Raw genomic sequence first — 17,024 nt, 5'->3', positions numbered from 1 at the left:
AAACTGAATGATCCTCAGTGTAAACTGTGTGATCCTCAGTGTAAACTGAATGATCCTCAGTGTAAACTGAATGATCCTCAGTGTAAACTGAATGATCATCAGTGTAAACTGAATGATCATCAGTGTAAACTGAATGATTCTCAGTGTAAACTGAATGATCCTCAGAGTAATAATGTTATAGCCTGCTTACAGAACGAACACATTCCTATGAGTTACCATGCTACAAAAGCACTACGCATAACAGAAATACTTGCAGTGCGCAATACAAATGATCAAATAATAATATTACATTTGGGGGGAAAGATGGGGCCCTGAGATGTACAGTACCTTATAGGGTGCCCTACTGCCTTTTAATGTTTATTCCTTGCTATCTCGTTTCCAGCCTGACAAATCACTATAATTTTTATTTTCTCAGTAGATTTAATTTTTAAAGGTATATAATAAATAGAGTAAGGTACTCAGCAATTTAATCTCAAAGTCTGGTATGGTATACACACACACACATCCCACCAACACACATCATATCACAACTCACCACTACATTCCACACCATGCCAGTGCCCTTACGTCACTACACTAAGCACAACTTGCACACAAACCTTACAGTACTAAACACAGCAGCTACATTGCTCTACAACATACCTTAAAAACATTGCCAACATCTCTGGCTAAACACTTATAAGGTCCCAAAGGCGGGACCTATTGGCTATGCCAATACTTGTTTTAAACATCAGGGTAAAATCCTCCATGTGTGTGCCAATGCCAGTGTTTGTGAGCGCATCTCTAAGATTGTGTCGAAGGGAGAGTGCGTCTTCCCCTTCACGTGGCAATGCATCCCAATATTAAGTTACCTTTCCTGGGACCTGGAACAATGCCCTATGTAGACATTTTTCTTAAGTGGTTTATTTCTCTTGCATTGTTTGTGATGTGTTGCATTTCTTTCTCCTATCAGTAGAGGCTGTTTAATGTGGCTACACCTCCCCCTCTGCCACCACCCCCTAACCCTTCCTCCACCTCTCCCTCTACCTTCATGGTCCAGCCATGAATGTTTTGCATTATCCAAATTTAAATGTTAGGGATTTTCGTTAATAAATAAAAACTACTGAATAGAAGTGGCAATGTGTGGCATACTGTGGGAGGACCTATTGCTCATGTGGTAAGGACTGTGGTGGGGAGATCTACAACTCGGAGTAATGAATATTACCGGTAAGTAATCGATCATTATGTTTGCGTGATGGTGATATATGAACTCAAGACAGAATCTGTCCATGTGGGATACACTGAGATTTAGAATTCAAATTTGTGTTTACTGAAATAAGCAAATATTTCCTATAAAAAAATGCTTTTCATGAAAAAGGCATGTATATTTTTGGGACATTTGAGCGTATTAGCCAAATAGAAAACCTAAATTAGATGGGATAGCCGCTATATTTCTAATAATAAGTTGATGTTTGAAGAAGATTATTAATCCAGTGAGTTATGGAGACATTAAGTTTTTTCCTTGGGTCCAGAGGATGCTTCTTGATCTTGGTTTAATTTCATCTATGTTAATGTTGTTTTTATGACATTATGGCAGCCTCACTTTGAGGAATGCGTCTGAAAGAACTGTAGAAGTATCTCTGCTGTTTGAGCTTTTAAGATGTGTCGCTCTGTGCTGGTCATCGCCTGAAAGGTGAGTTCTGTAAAACGTTTACTGTTTCCACCGCAATTCTTACAAACAGCTTGTCAGTCATAATGGCTGACAATCTACTTTAACCCCACCCTCTTCAATGTATACATGACCCCTCTGGCCAATGACATCTGTGCACATATCAACATCCTCTCCTGCACCGACGACATGCAACTTATACCCACCCTCTCAGATAAGATCCCCGGCACAAGAAACAAGTTCGCCGCCTGCATGACTGAAGTTACTAATTGGATGAAATAGTTTCAAGCTCAACACCAACAAGACAGAAGTGATCTTCAGCAAGAACGCCTCACTATGGGACTCCAACTGGTGGTCGACCAAACTCAGACGCACACCCACACCCAGCTCCCACAACCAGCACCCACACCAGGAGCATTGGGATAATCAAAAATTAAAAATGGACATAATCACTCAAGCCAACGCTGTCACTGCATCCTGCTTCCTCACCCTGAACATGCTGAGGAAGCTCTTCACATGACTCCCAAGCAACACTAGAAAAACTATCACACACGCCCTGGTCACCAGCAAGTTGGACTACGGGAACATCCTCTATTCTGGGATCACCAAGCAACTCACTAGAAGGCACAAACCATCCGGAACTCACCAGCCAGACTCATTCTCAACTTCCCACACAAAACTCACATCACAGCTCACCTCAAGGAGTACTGCAGACTCCCAATGCAGAAACCTGCTCACTCCAAGCTCCTCACACACACCTGCAGGGCATTACACAGCTTAGGCTCCGTCTACATAAACAGCTACATCTCCTTCCACAGTCCTCTCAGACACCTCCACTCTGCAGGACTCACACACATCCTACGCATGCACCGAACCAGATCAGGAAGACGGGCATTCTCTTACATTGCTCTTAAAGCATGGAACGACCTCCCACTCTACATCAGAGCCTGCTCCTCTCTTCTTCAATTCTGCAAGAAGCTGAAGACCTGACTTTTCAATTAAGCATCCTACCACAGGCAGCGCTCGGCACACACCTGCACAGTGCCAGTATAGCCTTGTGGGACATAGTGCACTTTATAAATACATTTACCATAGCATACCATATTACAACATAACATAACATAGCACAGTACAAAGCACAGCACAACACCTCAAAACATAACATAACAAGATGGAAAAGGAAGGAAGTGGGATATAGAAGTGAAAAAATGATATGGAAGTGAAAAAATTTAATGTTAATCAATAATAGATCATGTGAAATTACATTCAATTTTTTTTATTGTTTCTAATTCCCATGGCTACTTAGCCACATACTAACAGATTTGTGATTAAAAGGCAGCATAGGCAAAGTTTATCAATGTTTTTTTTGGCACAGAATGTCAATATTGGACTGTTACATGAGTGCCCCATTTAGGGCCGATGGGTTTGTTGTCAATTAGTTCAAATGATGCTTTTTGTAGCTTGTAGGAAACCCCTTCCACCCAGGTTTCACTGCAGCACTTACAGCTTGCTAGCTTTGCATGCTTGATGGGTGACATCTGTGGTACTGCTGCACTCCTGACCCAACATCCTCAAACTCCAGCAGTACCCACTGTCACCCACAGTTTTAAACCTTCCAAAGCCTTCCTTCAGTGTGGCCCCTCTTGACAAGTATTTCACCCCTTGGTAAGAAATCCTGCCTTTGCCACTGTTATCAATCATGGAAAACATTACTTAGACACAAACACAGAATGACACAGGTTGTAGACATGTCTGCTCCTTGCTGTGTCAGGGTGTGTGTGTAGTGTCCTCTCCAAGACAGTGTGATTGTAGAACATTGAGTGGTCACATGAGGGTGGTACAGGAGAGTGCACAAATGACCCACCTTGTGTCTGGGGTGTTGCACTCCTATGAAGTGACCACCCACCAAGGAGCTGTTATGGAGCAAAAGACCCCGCTACCACGCTACATCTTCTGTGCATTCTGCTCTTCATGGTGGCCACTGATATATTTAGGCTTTCTATCTGATACATTCCTACATCAGAGATTGAATAAGTCAAGATCCCTTTTTAATCACAGAAGAATGGGGCAAGAACCCCCAGGAACAAGCGCATGTTCCACTCATGAGTCTGGTGGGGCGATTTAGTTAAACAATCCCTTTCTTCGCACCCTTTCTGAGATTACTTGGTCTGAGTACCCCAAACCACCGAACACAAACCCACTCCTAATATTACCTGGTGCTGGAGAGACATGGACGCGGAATGAAAGGTCGGTTGCACCCATGAGATTCTCAGCCCGGCAGAAGTAATCACCGCTGTCGCTCTCCATCGCATTGGCAATCTCCAACCGGGAGAAGAAGTAATTGGAGGTGATGTTCACTCTTCCTCCGGATGCAAGGCTAGATGTGTCATTGAACCAAGTGAAGGTGGCTGGAAGAACCCCTTCTAAAGATACCCGGCTGCGGCTCAGCAAGTTCACCATCAGAACGACCGGCTGTCCTGCGGTCACGGGCAATATGGTGTTGTCCTTAAATCCTGGATCCTGTGGTAATCCTGTGAAGTTCAGTGTTAGAGTTAATGAGGGGCCTGCAAGATTGGCAGTGAAAGAGAATGTGTTTATGAGAGTGATACAGATTGGGAACCTTTCACAGGGTGAGAGCAGAGACTCAGAGGAGCACACAGACCCTGGGTCAGGGAGACACTCAAGCTACAAATACAAAGAAAAAGAAACTTTACCATAACAAGTCATTACACCGTGATTTATGTCAACTTTAGATTCATTTCCAACACCTAGATGCACTTTCCAAATTTCCTTTTCCTCGATATGCCTGAGCAACTTAAACAAGCATTGGTAAATGCATTAGGTATAGAAAACGTGAATAATAATATTTGTGTTTCGTTGTAATTTGTAGCTTGGTGAATAGTTGTGCAATATACGTTACTAAAAGTACATGTAAGTGTTATGATTTTTTTAAAGAAATGCAATATATTGCGTTGTTACTGGTGTTATTATAAAGTTAGGATATTTGGTAAATCGGGAAGTACTATGGTAAAAAAAAAACATGCACATGATATGGAAGTTAGAAATTGGTTCCACTATGGGGAGACGAGGTAAAATGTGGATGAAAATCCAATGTTGTAAAAAACATACAGTTGCCAACAATGTTAAAAATGTGTGCTAAAGGACGAAACTTCAAGTAAGTGCACACTGCAAATGCGTTCAGCCAGACGCTGTAAATATGTACAGCCAGACGCTGTAAATGCGTACAGTCAGATGCTGTAAATGCGTACAGCCAGACGCTGTAAATGTGTACAGCCAGATGCAGTAAATATGTACAGCCAGAAGCTGTAAATGTATACAGCCAGACGCTGTAAATGCCTTTAGCTAGACGCATTAAACGCGTACAGCCAGAAGCTGTTAATGCATACAGCCAGACGCTGTAAATATGTACAGGCAGACCCTGTAAATGCATACAGCCAGACGCTGTAAATATGTACAGCCAGACGCTGTAAATGCATACAGCCAGACGCTGTAAATATGTACAGCCAGACGCTGTAAATGCATACAGCCAGGCGCTGTAAATATGTACAGGCAGACCCTGTAAATGCATACAGCCAGACGCTGTAAATATGTACAGGCAGACCCTGTAAATGCGTACAGCCAGACGCTGTAAATATGTACAGGCAGACCCTGTAAATGCATACAGCCAGACGCTGTAAATATATACAGCCAGACACTGTAAATGCGTACAGTCAGATGCTGTAAATGTGTACAGCCAGACGCTGTAAATGTGTCCAGCCAGATGCAGTAAATATGTACAGCCAGAAGCTGTAAATGCATACAGCCAGACGCTGTAAATGCATACAGCCAGACGCTGTAAATATGTACAGCCAGACCCTGTAAATGCATACAGCCAGACGCTGTAAATGCATACAGCCAGACGCTGTAAATATGTACAGCCAAACGCTGTAAATGCATACAGTCAGATGCTGTAAATGCGTACAGTCAGATGCTGTAAATGCGTACAGTCTGACTCTGTAAATGTGTACAGTCAGATGTTGTAAATGCGTACAGCCAGACACTGTAAATGCACACAGCCAGACGCTGTGAATACGTACAGCCAGACGCTGTAAATGCGTACAGCCAGACGCGGTAAAGGCGTATGGCCAGATGCTATAAATGCGTACAGCCAGACTGTGTACAGTCAGACGCTGTAAATGCGTACCATCAGACGCTGTAAATGCATACAGTCAGAAGCTGTAAATATGTACAGCCAGATGCAGTAAATGTGTACAGCCAGATGCTGTAAATGCATACAGCCAGACTGCGTAAAGTCAGACGCTGTAAATGGGTACCGTCAGACGCTGTAAATGCGTACCGTCAGACGCTGTAAATGCATACAGCCAGATGCAGTAAATGTGTACAGCCAGATGCTGTAAATGCATACAGCCAGACTGCGTAAAGTCAGACGCTGTAAATGGGTACAGTCAGACGCTGTAAATGAGTTCAGCCAGACGCTGTAAATGCATACACCCAGACGCTATAAGTATGTACAGCCAGACGTGGGAAATGTACAGTCAGATGCTGTAAATGCGTATAGCCAGACGCTGTAAATGCCTACAGCCAGATGTTGTAAATGCATACAGCCAGATGCTGTAAATGCGTACAGTCGCAAAATAGAGAATCGCCCCATTGTCTTTTAAGGTAAAAATACATGAGACAAATGAGAACATTTAAAAAAGGAGTTGATGCTAAAGCAAAAGCGTACAAAGAACAAATGTATAAACGTCTGCCAATGCGTTCTATAAATGTGAACATTGGTTCATAATTGCAGGCAGCCAGTCGCTGTAAATGCAATGAAAACAGATAAACCAAAAAGTAACCGCTAATCTGCTAATTAAACTCTATTATTATAAATATTTAAAAATATGTACATTTTTTGTTGCTAAATGGTAACTGTGTGATTTTTGCGGTGGCTCTATGTACCATTAAGAAGTGAAGGTGGGATGTAAGTCTCTTTTAAGATATATTTTATACTTTAGATTTCACGAGCACAATGCAAGTACTGTGCAGGCGAAACCTAAAAAGGAAGCAAATAATGAGAGAAGAAAGGAAGAATGGAAGGAAGAAAACATGAAATAAAAAAGGAAAAGCAGGTGAATGATAAGATGGAAGGATGAAAGGAAGGGTGAAGCAAAGACTGGCTGGAAGGTGAAAGGGTGAAACAGTGAGCGGAGCTATAGGTGAAAAGGTGAATGGATGGAAGGGTGGAGTATGGGTTGATGGGCAAGAGAGAAAGGATAAAGAGATGAATACATGGATATATTGTTGGGTGGAAGGATGGATGTGTTTGTGAATGAATGGATGGGTGGATAAAAATGTAAACGGATATACATGATTGGAGAGAACGGTGAGAGGATGGAGTGATGGACACATTGTAGTACTATTGAATTGATGGGTGGAAGAATAGATGTACATGAGAAAGGGTGGAAGAATGGATTGATGGGTGGATGGATAGACAGGTGGATGGAAATGTATACGGATGCACATGAATGGACAGAAAGGTGAGAGGGTGGAGTGATGGACACATGCAAGTGTTGTGGGATTGATAGGTGGAAGGAATAGATGTATATGAGAAAGGGTGGAAGAATGGATGGAAGGGTGGATTGATGGACAGGGGGGCGGAAATTTAAATGGATACACAAGTGAACAGAAAGGTGACAGGATGAATGGAAGGGTAGATGAAAGGATGGAAATGTAAACGGATACACGAGTGGACAGAAAGGTGAGAGGTTGGAGTGATGGACACATGGAAGTGTTGTTGGATTGATGGGTGGAAGAATGGATGCACATGAGAAAGGGTGGAAGAATGGATGGAAGGGTGGATGGAAGGACGTGTGGATGTAAATGTGAACGGATGCACATAAGTGCACAGACGTTTTTTACGGATGGAGTGATGGACATATGGAAGTGTTGTTGGATTGATGGGTGGAAAAATGGATGTATATAAAAAGGGCGGAAGAATAGATAGAAGGGTGGATGGATGGATAGGTGAATGGAAATGTGCACAGATACACATGAGTGGACAGAAAGTTGAGATAATGTACTGATGAACACATGGATGCATTGTTGGACTGAAGGGTGAAAGAATGGATGGATGGATGGATGGATGGATGGATGGGTGGATGGATGGACAGATGTAAGAAAGTGTGAATAGATCATATCTGGACCCACATCACACTTGAGTCTTGTGCACAACACTACACCTCATCAATTTTTATGGTACACATTTCACCAGGAAAAAACCTGCTTTGGTTTGTACAAGGAGAACCAGTTGCAAAGAGGAAAACGTGATATTCAGGAGTGGAAACTGCAATACGACTTGTTATGCATCATTCTGACCTCATTGTAGCCCTGTGAGTCATTTATGCTGTGAGAAACATTTGGGTAGTTTGACACCGGAGGGCGAGGCCTTCTTCTCCTGGAGAATGGGAACTGGAATCTTGGCAGAAATCCTGGTCAAGGTGGAGTTGTTGTTGCCATGATAGTCTGAGCATTCAAACACGTTTAAAAGTCAGAAATCTACTCCTGTAGGTTACTCCTATATTTGAATTCAAGTTATGTCAACATAAGGTTCACAGAGATGTCCAGGAGCAGTCAGCGTGCAAAAGGAATGAATGTGGAATTTCAACCAGGCCCAAAGAAATAAAGAGAACGGAAAGTAAAATAAATGGAGAGAGAGCAAAAACTGGGAGGGTCAGAGAGCAAAACTGGATGAAGAGCGTACAAAATAGGGTTGAGGGAGAAAAATAGGATAGAGAGAATACAATTTAGGATAGAGTAATAAAAAAGAAAAGAGAGAAAGAAAGACAATGTTACGGAAGCCAAAAAGATTGAATAGAGAAAAAGGGCAACAAGACAAACCAAAATAGATTTAGAGTTAGAAAGTGAACAGAGAGAATTAAAGATGATGGAAAGAGAGAGAAAGGTGGTCTATAGAGAACAAAGGAGGAGGAAAAATGCAGGATATAAAGGGAGCAAAAGTAGAGGAGGATAGAACTAAAGAGGGTTGGGAGAGATAGCAAGATATGCAGAAGGAGAAGGGGGGACAGAAAGTGGATGGAAGAGAGAGAGAGAAAGGAAATGCAGACAGAAAAAGAATAAAAGATACAGAGAGCAGAAGAAAGAGGGACCAGGAGAAACAGAGTAAAGAGACAGGGGGTCTGGGTAAAATAAGGGTGAAAGGTGGGTAGGACGGGTGAAAGGTGCTGCAATACACAAGTATGGTGGATACAAGAGCAGGAGAATGAGTGAATCCCCACTGAAGAGCACAAGTTCAAGAATAAGTGAGTCCCAAATGAAGTCCATTAAACTGGTGATCCACAGATCAGAGGGACCATATAGTTCAGTGGAGGGCAGAGTGACCTCACTGGTGACGTGCGACAGTTGCTTGGGATCCGATTGTGTTAAAGACCACCATATAGGCACCCTTCAAGTTCAGAAGCATCTTCCTTCACCCGCACCAGGACCAGACTGGCCGTCACAGGCATCAGGCGTTTCATTGGGAGGCTGGAAGGGTGGGGGCCGGTTTTATAGCAGTGGGGGCCAGTTTTGATACTCGGGCCAGGTTTTGTTACTGGGGGCTGGTTTTGCATCGGTGCTGCAAAATCGGCCCCCAGTAACAAAAGCATCTGGCAGTGCTTGACACTTAAAGTGAAATGAAATGAAAAAGGCATTTATAGAGCGAAATCAATACCCGAAGGTGTCTAGGCGCAAGCTCACAGAGCAGACGAACAATGAAACTGACCCGCAGGATCAGAGATTGAACAGCCAAGTTTTCAATGCTTTTCTAAAAGCCAGCAGTGGAGAAGTGTGGCTCAGGGGTTAGAGGCGGCAGACCCGGAAGCTGAGATCGGCCCTGGACCAGGGTTCAATTCCCCGCCTCGGCGGGTCTTGGGCTAAAAATTCCACGGACTCGATAATTCTCGCTCCGGTGCCTTCTCGACTCACGGGTTCACACTCTGCTACTCTGGGCAATAGCTTGCTTAATCTATACAACGGCCCCTCGCGGCGGGATGCCTGGCTTTCACCTTGTGGATACCCTGCCGGGGTTATCTCACAGGGGAATACCAGGACGGGTTCCCTAAGCAAGCGCCGGGAAACCCACTGCGGGTAGCTGTGCGCTATATAAGCTCAAATACATACAAATACAGCAGTTGAGTTTCCCCTTTTAGCTATAAGGGGAGGGGATCACTGAAATAATATCGAGGGACAAAATATCGACTTGCAAAAATATCGTGGACAAAATATCGACAGTCAAAATATCGAGTTTGTGTCTACAAACAGGTAAGTACAAAAATATTGAGTACAAAATATCGTTTACAATAATATAGTTGTAAAAAATATCGACTTTATTAAAAACAGTGTTAAATTAAATTAATATTAAAATTTAATTAATAAAATATACTTAAAAATACTTACATTACCTTACAATAATTAAATAATAAATGAAAATAATAAAAAAAAATGTTTACAATCTTATTTGTTAAAACATATATATATATAGTAACATACTATAATTAAATAAGATACTATTATATTACCGTACGATACCAGAAGTGTAAAAAATAATATTCCCACTCCAAAGAGTGCAAGCGTAGGGAAAGCGTTGGATAGCGTAGGGGTTAAAATTACTATTCCCACTCCAGTGGGTGCAACAGTAGGGAAAACTGACCATGAACCCTAAAAATACCCCTTTACCCAAAAACCCCAAACTGACCCTGAACCCTAAAAATACCCCTTTACCCAAAAACTGAAAACTGACCCTGAACCTTAAAAATACCCCTTTACCCAAAAACTGAAAACTGACCCTGAACCCTAAAAATACCCCTTTACCCAAAAACTGAAAACTGACCCTCAACCCTAAAAATACTCCTTTACCCAAAAACTGAAAACTGACCCTGAACCCTAAAAATACCCCTTTACCCAAAAACTGAAAACTGACCCTGAACCCTAAAAATACCCCTTTACCCAAAAACTGAAAACTGACCCTGAACCCTAAAAATACCCCTTTACCCAAAAACTGAAAACTGACCCTGAACCCTAAAAATACTCCTTTACCCAAAATTAATTAATATTATTTAATTACCAATTAATTATTAATTAACAATAACAATAAAGTAAATATATTAGCACATTAGCTGTAATTAATTTAATTTAATAATTAATATTATTTTTCCCAAATAATTAATTAACAATAACTAAAAATTATATATATATAAATAAATTACTCTAATTAATGTAATGAACTAATTAATATTATTTAATTACCAATTAATTACTAATTAAAAATATGTACAAAATTATATTAATTAATTAACTAATTAATATTAATTAATTACCAATTAATTAATAATTAGAATTATTTACAAACATATATTAATTAATTAATTATTATTAAATTACTCCCCACCCTTATCCCCTATTAACCCAACATCCCGCTCCTAAACATTAACTACAATTTATATTACTATTAATACATTTTTTTATTTTTTAACCTTTTTTCTACATATTATTGAAATTTTTTACTTTGACTATTTATATATATTTTGTCGATATTTTTGTACTCGATATTTTTTTATCACTATTTTAATCGATATTTTGACCAACGATATTTTTGTTATCGATATTTTATTACTATCGATATTTTTAACTCGATATTTTGTCCATTCGATATTTTGGAGTCGATATTTTGTCTGTGCACCAAGGGGAGGGAGTTCCGGAGTCAGGTGGTGCCTACCAGAAAACCACTGCCCCCCCAGCCAGCTTTCCTGAACTTGGGAACCACCAAGTTGTGAGCAAAGGAAGACCTCAGCGTCTGAGCTGGAACGCACCATTGGAAGTTTCATTAAAAAAAATCTCGCACCTGCTCCATGTGATGCTTTAAAGGCATTACAAATAGCCTTAACGTTGATGCGTCTCTTCACTGGAAGCCAGTGAAGTTGTCCAAGTGCAGAAGTGAAGGACTTGTGCTTGGGAATCCCAAACAGAAGGCAAGCAGCAGCGCTTTGCACAATCTGAATTTTGGTAACACATTTTTTCCTTAAATTGACAAAAAGACTATTGCAAAAGTCTGCCCTGGACAAAACCAGGGCTGAGCCATTAAACAAATAAATATTGGTTATTGATTTGGATCTTAAATGACAGAGCTTCTAGGATTGTGGTATTACTTTGACTTAAAAAAATCCCTCTCCATATACTCCGATATGTCACTGCTCATGCCGCCACCTTTTTTACTTGCACAATGACACTCTTACTGTACAATAGGTACCGTTGCTCAAGAATGTTGTCTTTTTGCCATAAATGTCGTCTTCACTCATTCAAAGCAATTTCTCAATGTTATCTGCATTAGCACATGCATATGTGCCTTCTGTATTTATCAAGTTCAAAATATATGTTTATTATGACCTTAGTCTTTAAACAATACAGTGAGTAACGCCGATTTGAGTATGCGACATAAAATTGTACACTTATTTTTTAAAAACGTGTCCATTAAAATATCATACACACCATTATTAAAACTACATAATTTATATACAAATGTTAAAACCTATACACTTTCTTATCCCTCCAAGAGTCTCTTCTGCTAAGATAAAAATACAGTAATGCAGGTTATTCTTTGGCCCTCAGCGCACCCAGGGCCTCCTTTAAGAACTTCCCGAGGGCTATTACAATATCCAAGTATGGAATTTCAGAAAGGAGTCTGGCCGCCTGAAACCTTGTTTTTACCTCATATTTTAGGAATACTGGGCGCACAGTCTAGCAGGAAATGCATCAGGTCCCCCTTGGTTCCCAAGTAGCACCTACAGTGACCTTCCTCATCTAGCATTCTTATATTGAGGTCTCTGTTTGTTACCCATGGGTTGATACCAATTCGAAGCCTCAGTATCTCTTGCCTGAGTCCACGATTGGGTAATCTATCGAGATATGGGAACCAGTTTTCCTGGGGCCACGCATTTAGCATGTGTGCCACAGATTTTTCTTAGTTAGGTAACCCATATCAGTTAATTTCGAGACCTCTTTCCCCCTTTGCTTCAAATCGCCTTTGGTGATAAGTATTTGATATGAGCTCAAATCTAAATCGATCTCTAGTGCGTTGCAGATTCCCTTCAATTTTTCCCTACTGGACTTTGCCCATTTTAACTCGCTTTTCTGAATTTCTTTACGACACCAATATGCTACTTTTTTACTTTCGGGGTCGTCTAGTCTCTTCCAAAATCTGATCACAGCCATCTGGGTTAAAGTTACCCAAGACTTTGTACCTAATTCAGTTCTGATGGCTTGTATCATTGCAGATTGAGGAAGAGATAGGAGCCTTTTTATGCAGTTACCCTCCATCGTGTCCCAAGATCCCTTACCGCTCAAATAAAGGATCTCTGCACCATATAAAACTTGCGGGGGGATCATTGCGTCAAAGGCTCTGAGTATTGGTCGGTGTGATTTCTCGCCATAGTCCCTATTGAACCTTTTTAGGCCGCATATGGAGGAAAGTGCCTTTGCTTTTTGCGTTTCCATGTGTGTAGACCAGTTCAAGGCCCTGTCGAACCAGATACCCAAATATCGGTACTCATCTACTGTCTCAAGTTTAAGGTTCCCTATGAACCAACTAAATCTGTTTGGCTTTTTCCCAAAGCATAGGGTTTTAGTTTTGTCCAGATTGATGGTTAAGAATTTGTTGGCACAGTAGGTATTGAAAGCATTTAGCTTCCTTTGGAGGCCTCTCTCGGTCTGGTCTACTATCACCAGGTCATCCGCGTACAATAGGCAGGGTATCTTGTTTCCGTCCATTTTGGGGCTGGCACTACCCTCCACCTCGTGGTGTGCCGGAAGGTCTGACAGGAAAATCGAAAATAATTGGGGGGCCAGCACACAGCCCTGTCTTAGCCCGTTGGCGATGGGTATTTTGGGAGTTAGGGAGCCCCCAGTGTCTTTAATTACTTGCCCCCAATTTTCCCTATGGAGTTCTATAATTATAGTGAGAAGGTCTTTTGGGATATTTAGCCTCTTTAATGTATCCCATAGGCTAACTCGATCCACAGAGTCAAAGGCTGCTTTAAAGTCGACGAAACAACAGCATAACTTGCCATTTTGTTCCGTCGACTTCCTCGCCATCGCCCATAGGGCAAACCCGTGGTCTATTGTCGAGTGGCCCGGTCTAAAACCGCCCTGTTCTATGGGGATTATTTGGTACGCCTCAACCCACGTATTCAGTTGTTTTAGGACAATCTTAGCGAATACTTTTTCTCCAATGTCTAGGAGATTAATCAGCCGATAATTTCCTGGAGCATCTTTGCTCCCCTTTTTATGGATCGGCCTGATTATGGCCCCTTTCCAGGTTGGGGGAATTACTCCTTCTTTTAGCACTACCTGGAACATCTTTGCGAGGAATCTTGCCCACCATTTGACCTCGGTCTTCAGGATTATTGCAGGTAAATTGTCTGGGCCTGCTGCCCGGGTTAACTTAAGATCTTTTATTATGTACTCGACTTGTTCTTCATTAAAATTAACTAGAAAATCTTCTGAGATTCCTTGCCAGGTTTTGGCCTTCATCTCCTCTCTAGGACCCCTCACCGCGTACAATTCTCTTATATAGGCATCCCATGCTGCCTCGCTCACCACACAGCTTAATTCGCCCTCTGATGATCCAGCTGCTGCCTTTACTAGCTGCCAGAATTGCCTTAGGTTTTTATTCTCTATGGCAATTAAGAGTTCTTGCCAACATTCTTCTTTGTGTGACCATTTTGCTTCCAGAGCCATTTGCTTGAATTCTTTTTTCAGCTTAGTTAGGTACTCATATCTCTCTTGTGTAAACTTCTTTTTTTGTTTCCTTTGTTCGGCTCTTATCTCCCTTTTTTTATTTTGGCACTCCACAGAGAACCTTTTACCACGATTTGATTGTTTTGCCCTTATCGGCTTGACCCCTTTTAATTTTATCTCCAGGCATTGAACTAGTTCTTCTAGTTTTACCATAAACCATTCCAGTTTTTTATTTTCATAGTTTTCGGGAGCCATTTTTATTTGCATGGCCTTCAATTTTTCTACGAATTCCTCTGTTAAACGTGTCGTCACTCGTTTAGGATACTCAACCTCCTGGGTGGACACTGTTTCTCGCTGTAATTTCTTGCCCCCCGCTATTACTAAGTGTAAGGTTTTGTGGTCGCTCACCTCTTTCTGTTCTACCTTGAAATGCCTAATCTGGTGGAAGTTCCAAGCCTGTAGAAAAATATAGTCAATTGGGCACTTCTGTTGCCCTGGAATAAATGTTTTTCCCGCTGGTGTATCAGACTCAGTTCTTCCGTTTACACAGTGGAACCCCCTGCCTCCTAGGCTATTTATTAAGTCGTGGTCTTGTCTCGCTAATTCCCCAGATGGGAACCTTGCTGGGTTTATACCGCATGCCTCTAACTGTTCCCTATTCCAAATGTCAACCTTTTTTGGGTTCAGTTTGTGGTTGAAGTCCCCCAGAATCATTACTGTATCTGCTGGATAATTTTCTAAAATACTATCTATATCCTTTTTAAAAAATCTCATTTCCCTTACATACTCCTCCCCATTTTCCCACTGCATGTATACGTTTAATAAAATCAAAATTTTGTAACTTTGATCCACCGTCATAAGTTCGATCCTACTTGCTTGGACCCATTTACAATTTGTTTTCAACAGTTTTATTTCCCTCAATACTTTTGTTGATACCAATGTCAGCAGGCCCCCAGACGGCCTCCCGCGGTTTTTCTTTATGGCGGGGTGATTAATCTGGGCATAACCAACCAAAGTTGGGGTATCGTCGCATAACCAGGTCTCTTGTAGGCAGGCAATGTCTACCTTAATTATAGTTTCCTTTATATATTCCCATTTTTGATCATTGCCTAGCCCATTTACATTCCAAGATAAGAGACCTAGTTCTTGCGAACCCCCTCCATCCTATTCGACGTCGCTCATACCGCCTTCATCCTCTGTATCCATGGTATTTCTTTCAATGCTTTCCCCCTCGGGGGTATTGTATAACGACCAGTTACCCCATGAAGAGTCATTGCCTGAGTTATTGATTACAATATTCAGCGCGCTTCGATCGCCTTTTGGTTCTTTATAAACTGTCACTTGTCTCTTCTGGAGCCCCGCATGATGTTTTAAGAAGTTATATTCTTTCGCAGATTTTGTCTCACACTCGGGGATAACCCTTATTCCCTGTTGCATAATTTCATTTGAGGCATTCAGGATTGCCCTTTTTACCAAGTCGGAATATAGGGTGATTTTTGTTATTTCCTTTCCCTGCTTATTTTCTTCAAAGCCAACCTGCTGAAGGTCATTTGAACCGATTCCTCTCAGGCTGCCGCAATTTGCAAATGCGGCTAGAATCTGTGCTCTATTCGGGGGGTTTATGACTCTTGACGCCTTCCTTTTCCTCCCTGCTATTATCCGATCCAGGAATAACCATTTGTTCTCTTCACTCACACATAGATTCTTATTCATTTCGTTCCCTTGGTTGATGCTTGTTCTTCCTCCTCTCCGCCCTTTGTTTTTCCTATTGGGTTCACCATGTAGCTGTGATCTTATCATCCTTTGATTAATAGACCGCTCCTCCCTTGGCCTTGCTCTTTGGCTTGTCATACAGTTGGGGGGAGGGATCACTGTTGCCTCCCGATGCGTCTTCTTTTTCCTTGGCACTCTCTGGGTTTTAGGTGGCATAGGTGATTTTGCCTTTGTCTGGGCAGGTCTAAATGTTGGGGCTGTTGCTTTGAGTACTGATTTCTTCCTCCCCTTCCTTGATTCTTTCACTTTCCTTAAACCTGCTATTTTCTTTTTCCTGGTTCTTCCTGCCCTGTACCTGGGCCCGATTGTGGTATACCCTCTACAACTTTTTATCAGCATTGGTCTTCTTGAAATATACACGTTGTCCATAGTGATTGCTGGGTCCTTTGCAGTATATACTACGAAGTTCGCTTTGGTTTCCTGAGATAACACACTTTCTTCTTCCAGTACTATCCTGTTGTTTTCCTCCATTGGTTGGGCTGTATCTGTTAGCTTCACCCTACTTGGTAAATGGCTTTTTATTTCTCCAAGTTCGTCCTCAATTTTCTTTAAGTGATGTTTCTGTGCTTTTAATACTCCGTTATTTGCAAGGGATACTTCCAGGATTCCCTGGAGTGCTTTCTGCATTAACAAAATTAGCTCCATCAGTGAGGTTGTGGGAGTTTCAGAGATCTCCGAATCCTGCGTCGTATTTCTTGCTGGGATTGCTGGGTTGCTTGCCTTTAGGCTATCTCGCTGAGTTGGGGATTTTTGCAGTGGAGGATGCTGATGGAATTGATCTGGTGCACCCCCCCAGATTGCGCTCTGA

At 41.6% G+C, this 17,024-nt stretch overlaps 1 protein-coding gene across 1 annotated transcript in view; it reads right to left on the bottom strand.

Annotated features, from left to right (window-relative positions):
- LOC147706590 (V-set and immunoglobulin domain-containing protein 10-like) overlaps positions 1-17,024 on the bottom strand; it is a 190,073-nt gene that overhangs the window by 106,938 nt on the left and 66,111 nt on the right. The window contains exon 3 of the mRNA XM_086933083.1: positions 3,862-4,179. Within this exon, the coding sequence (XP_086789209.1) occupies positions 3,862-4,179 (318 nt within the window). The remainder of the gene's footprint in view (positions 1-3,861; positions 4,180-17,024) is intronic.

Source organism: Lissotriton vulgaris, chromosome 7, assembly GCF_964263255.1.
Source record: "Lissotriton vulgaris chromosome 7, aLisVul1.2, whole genome shotgun sequence".
In the NCBI taxonomy this organism is placed as follows: domain Eukaryota; kingdom Metazoa; phylum Chordata; class Amphibia; order Caudata; family Salamandridae; genus Lissotriton; species Lissotriton vulgaris.
The sequence above is the reverse complement of the archived record's forward strand: the minus strand, read 5'-3'. Positions and strand labels throughout refer to the sequence as shown.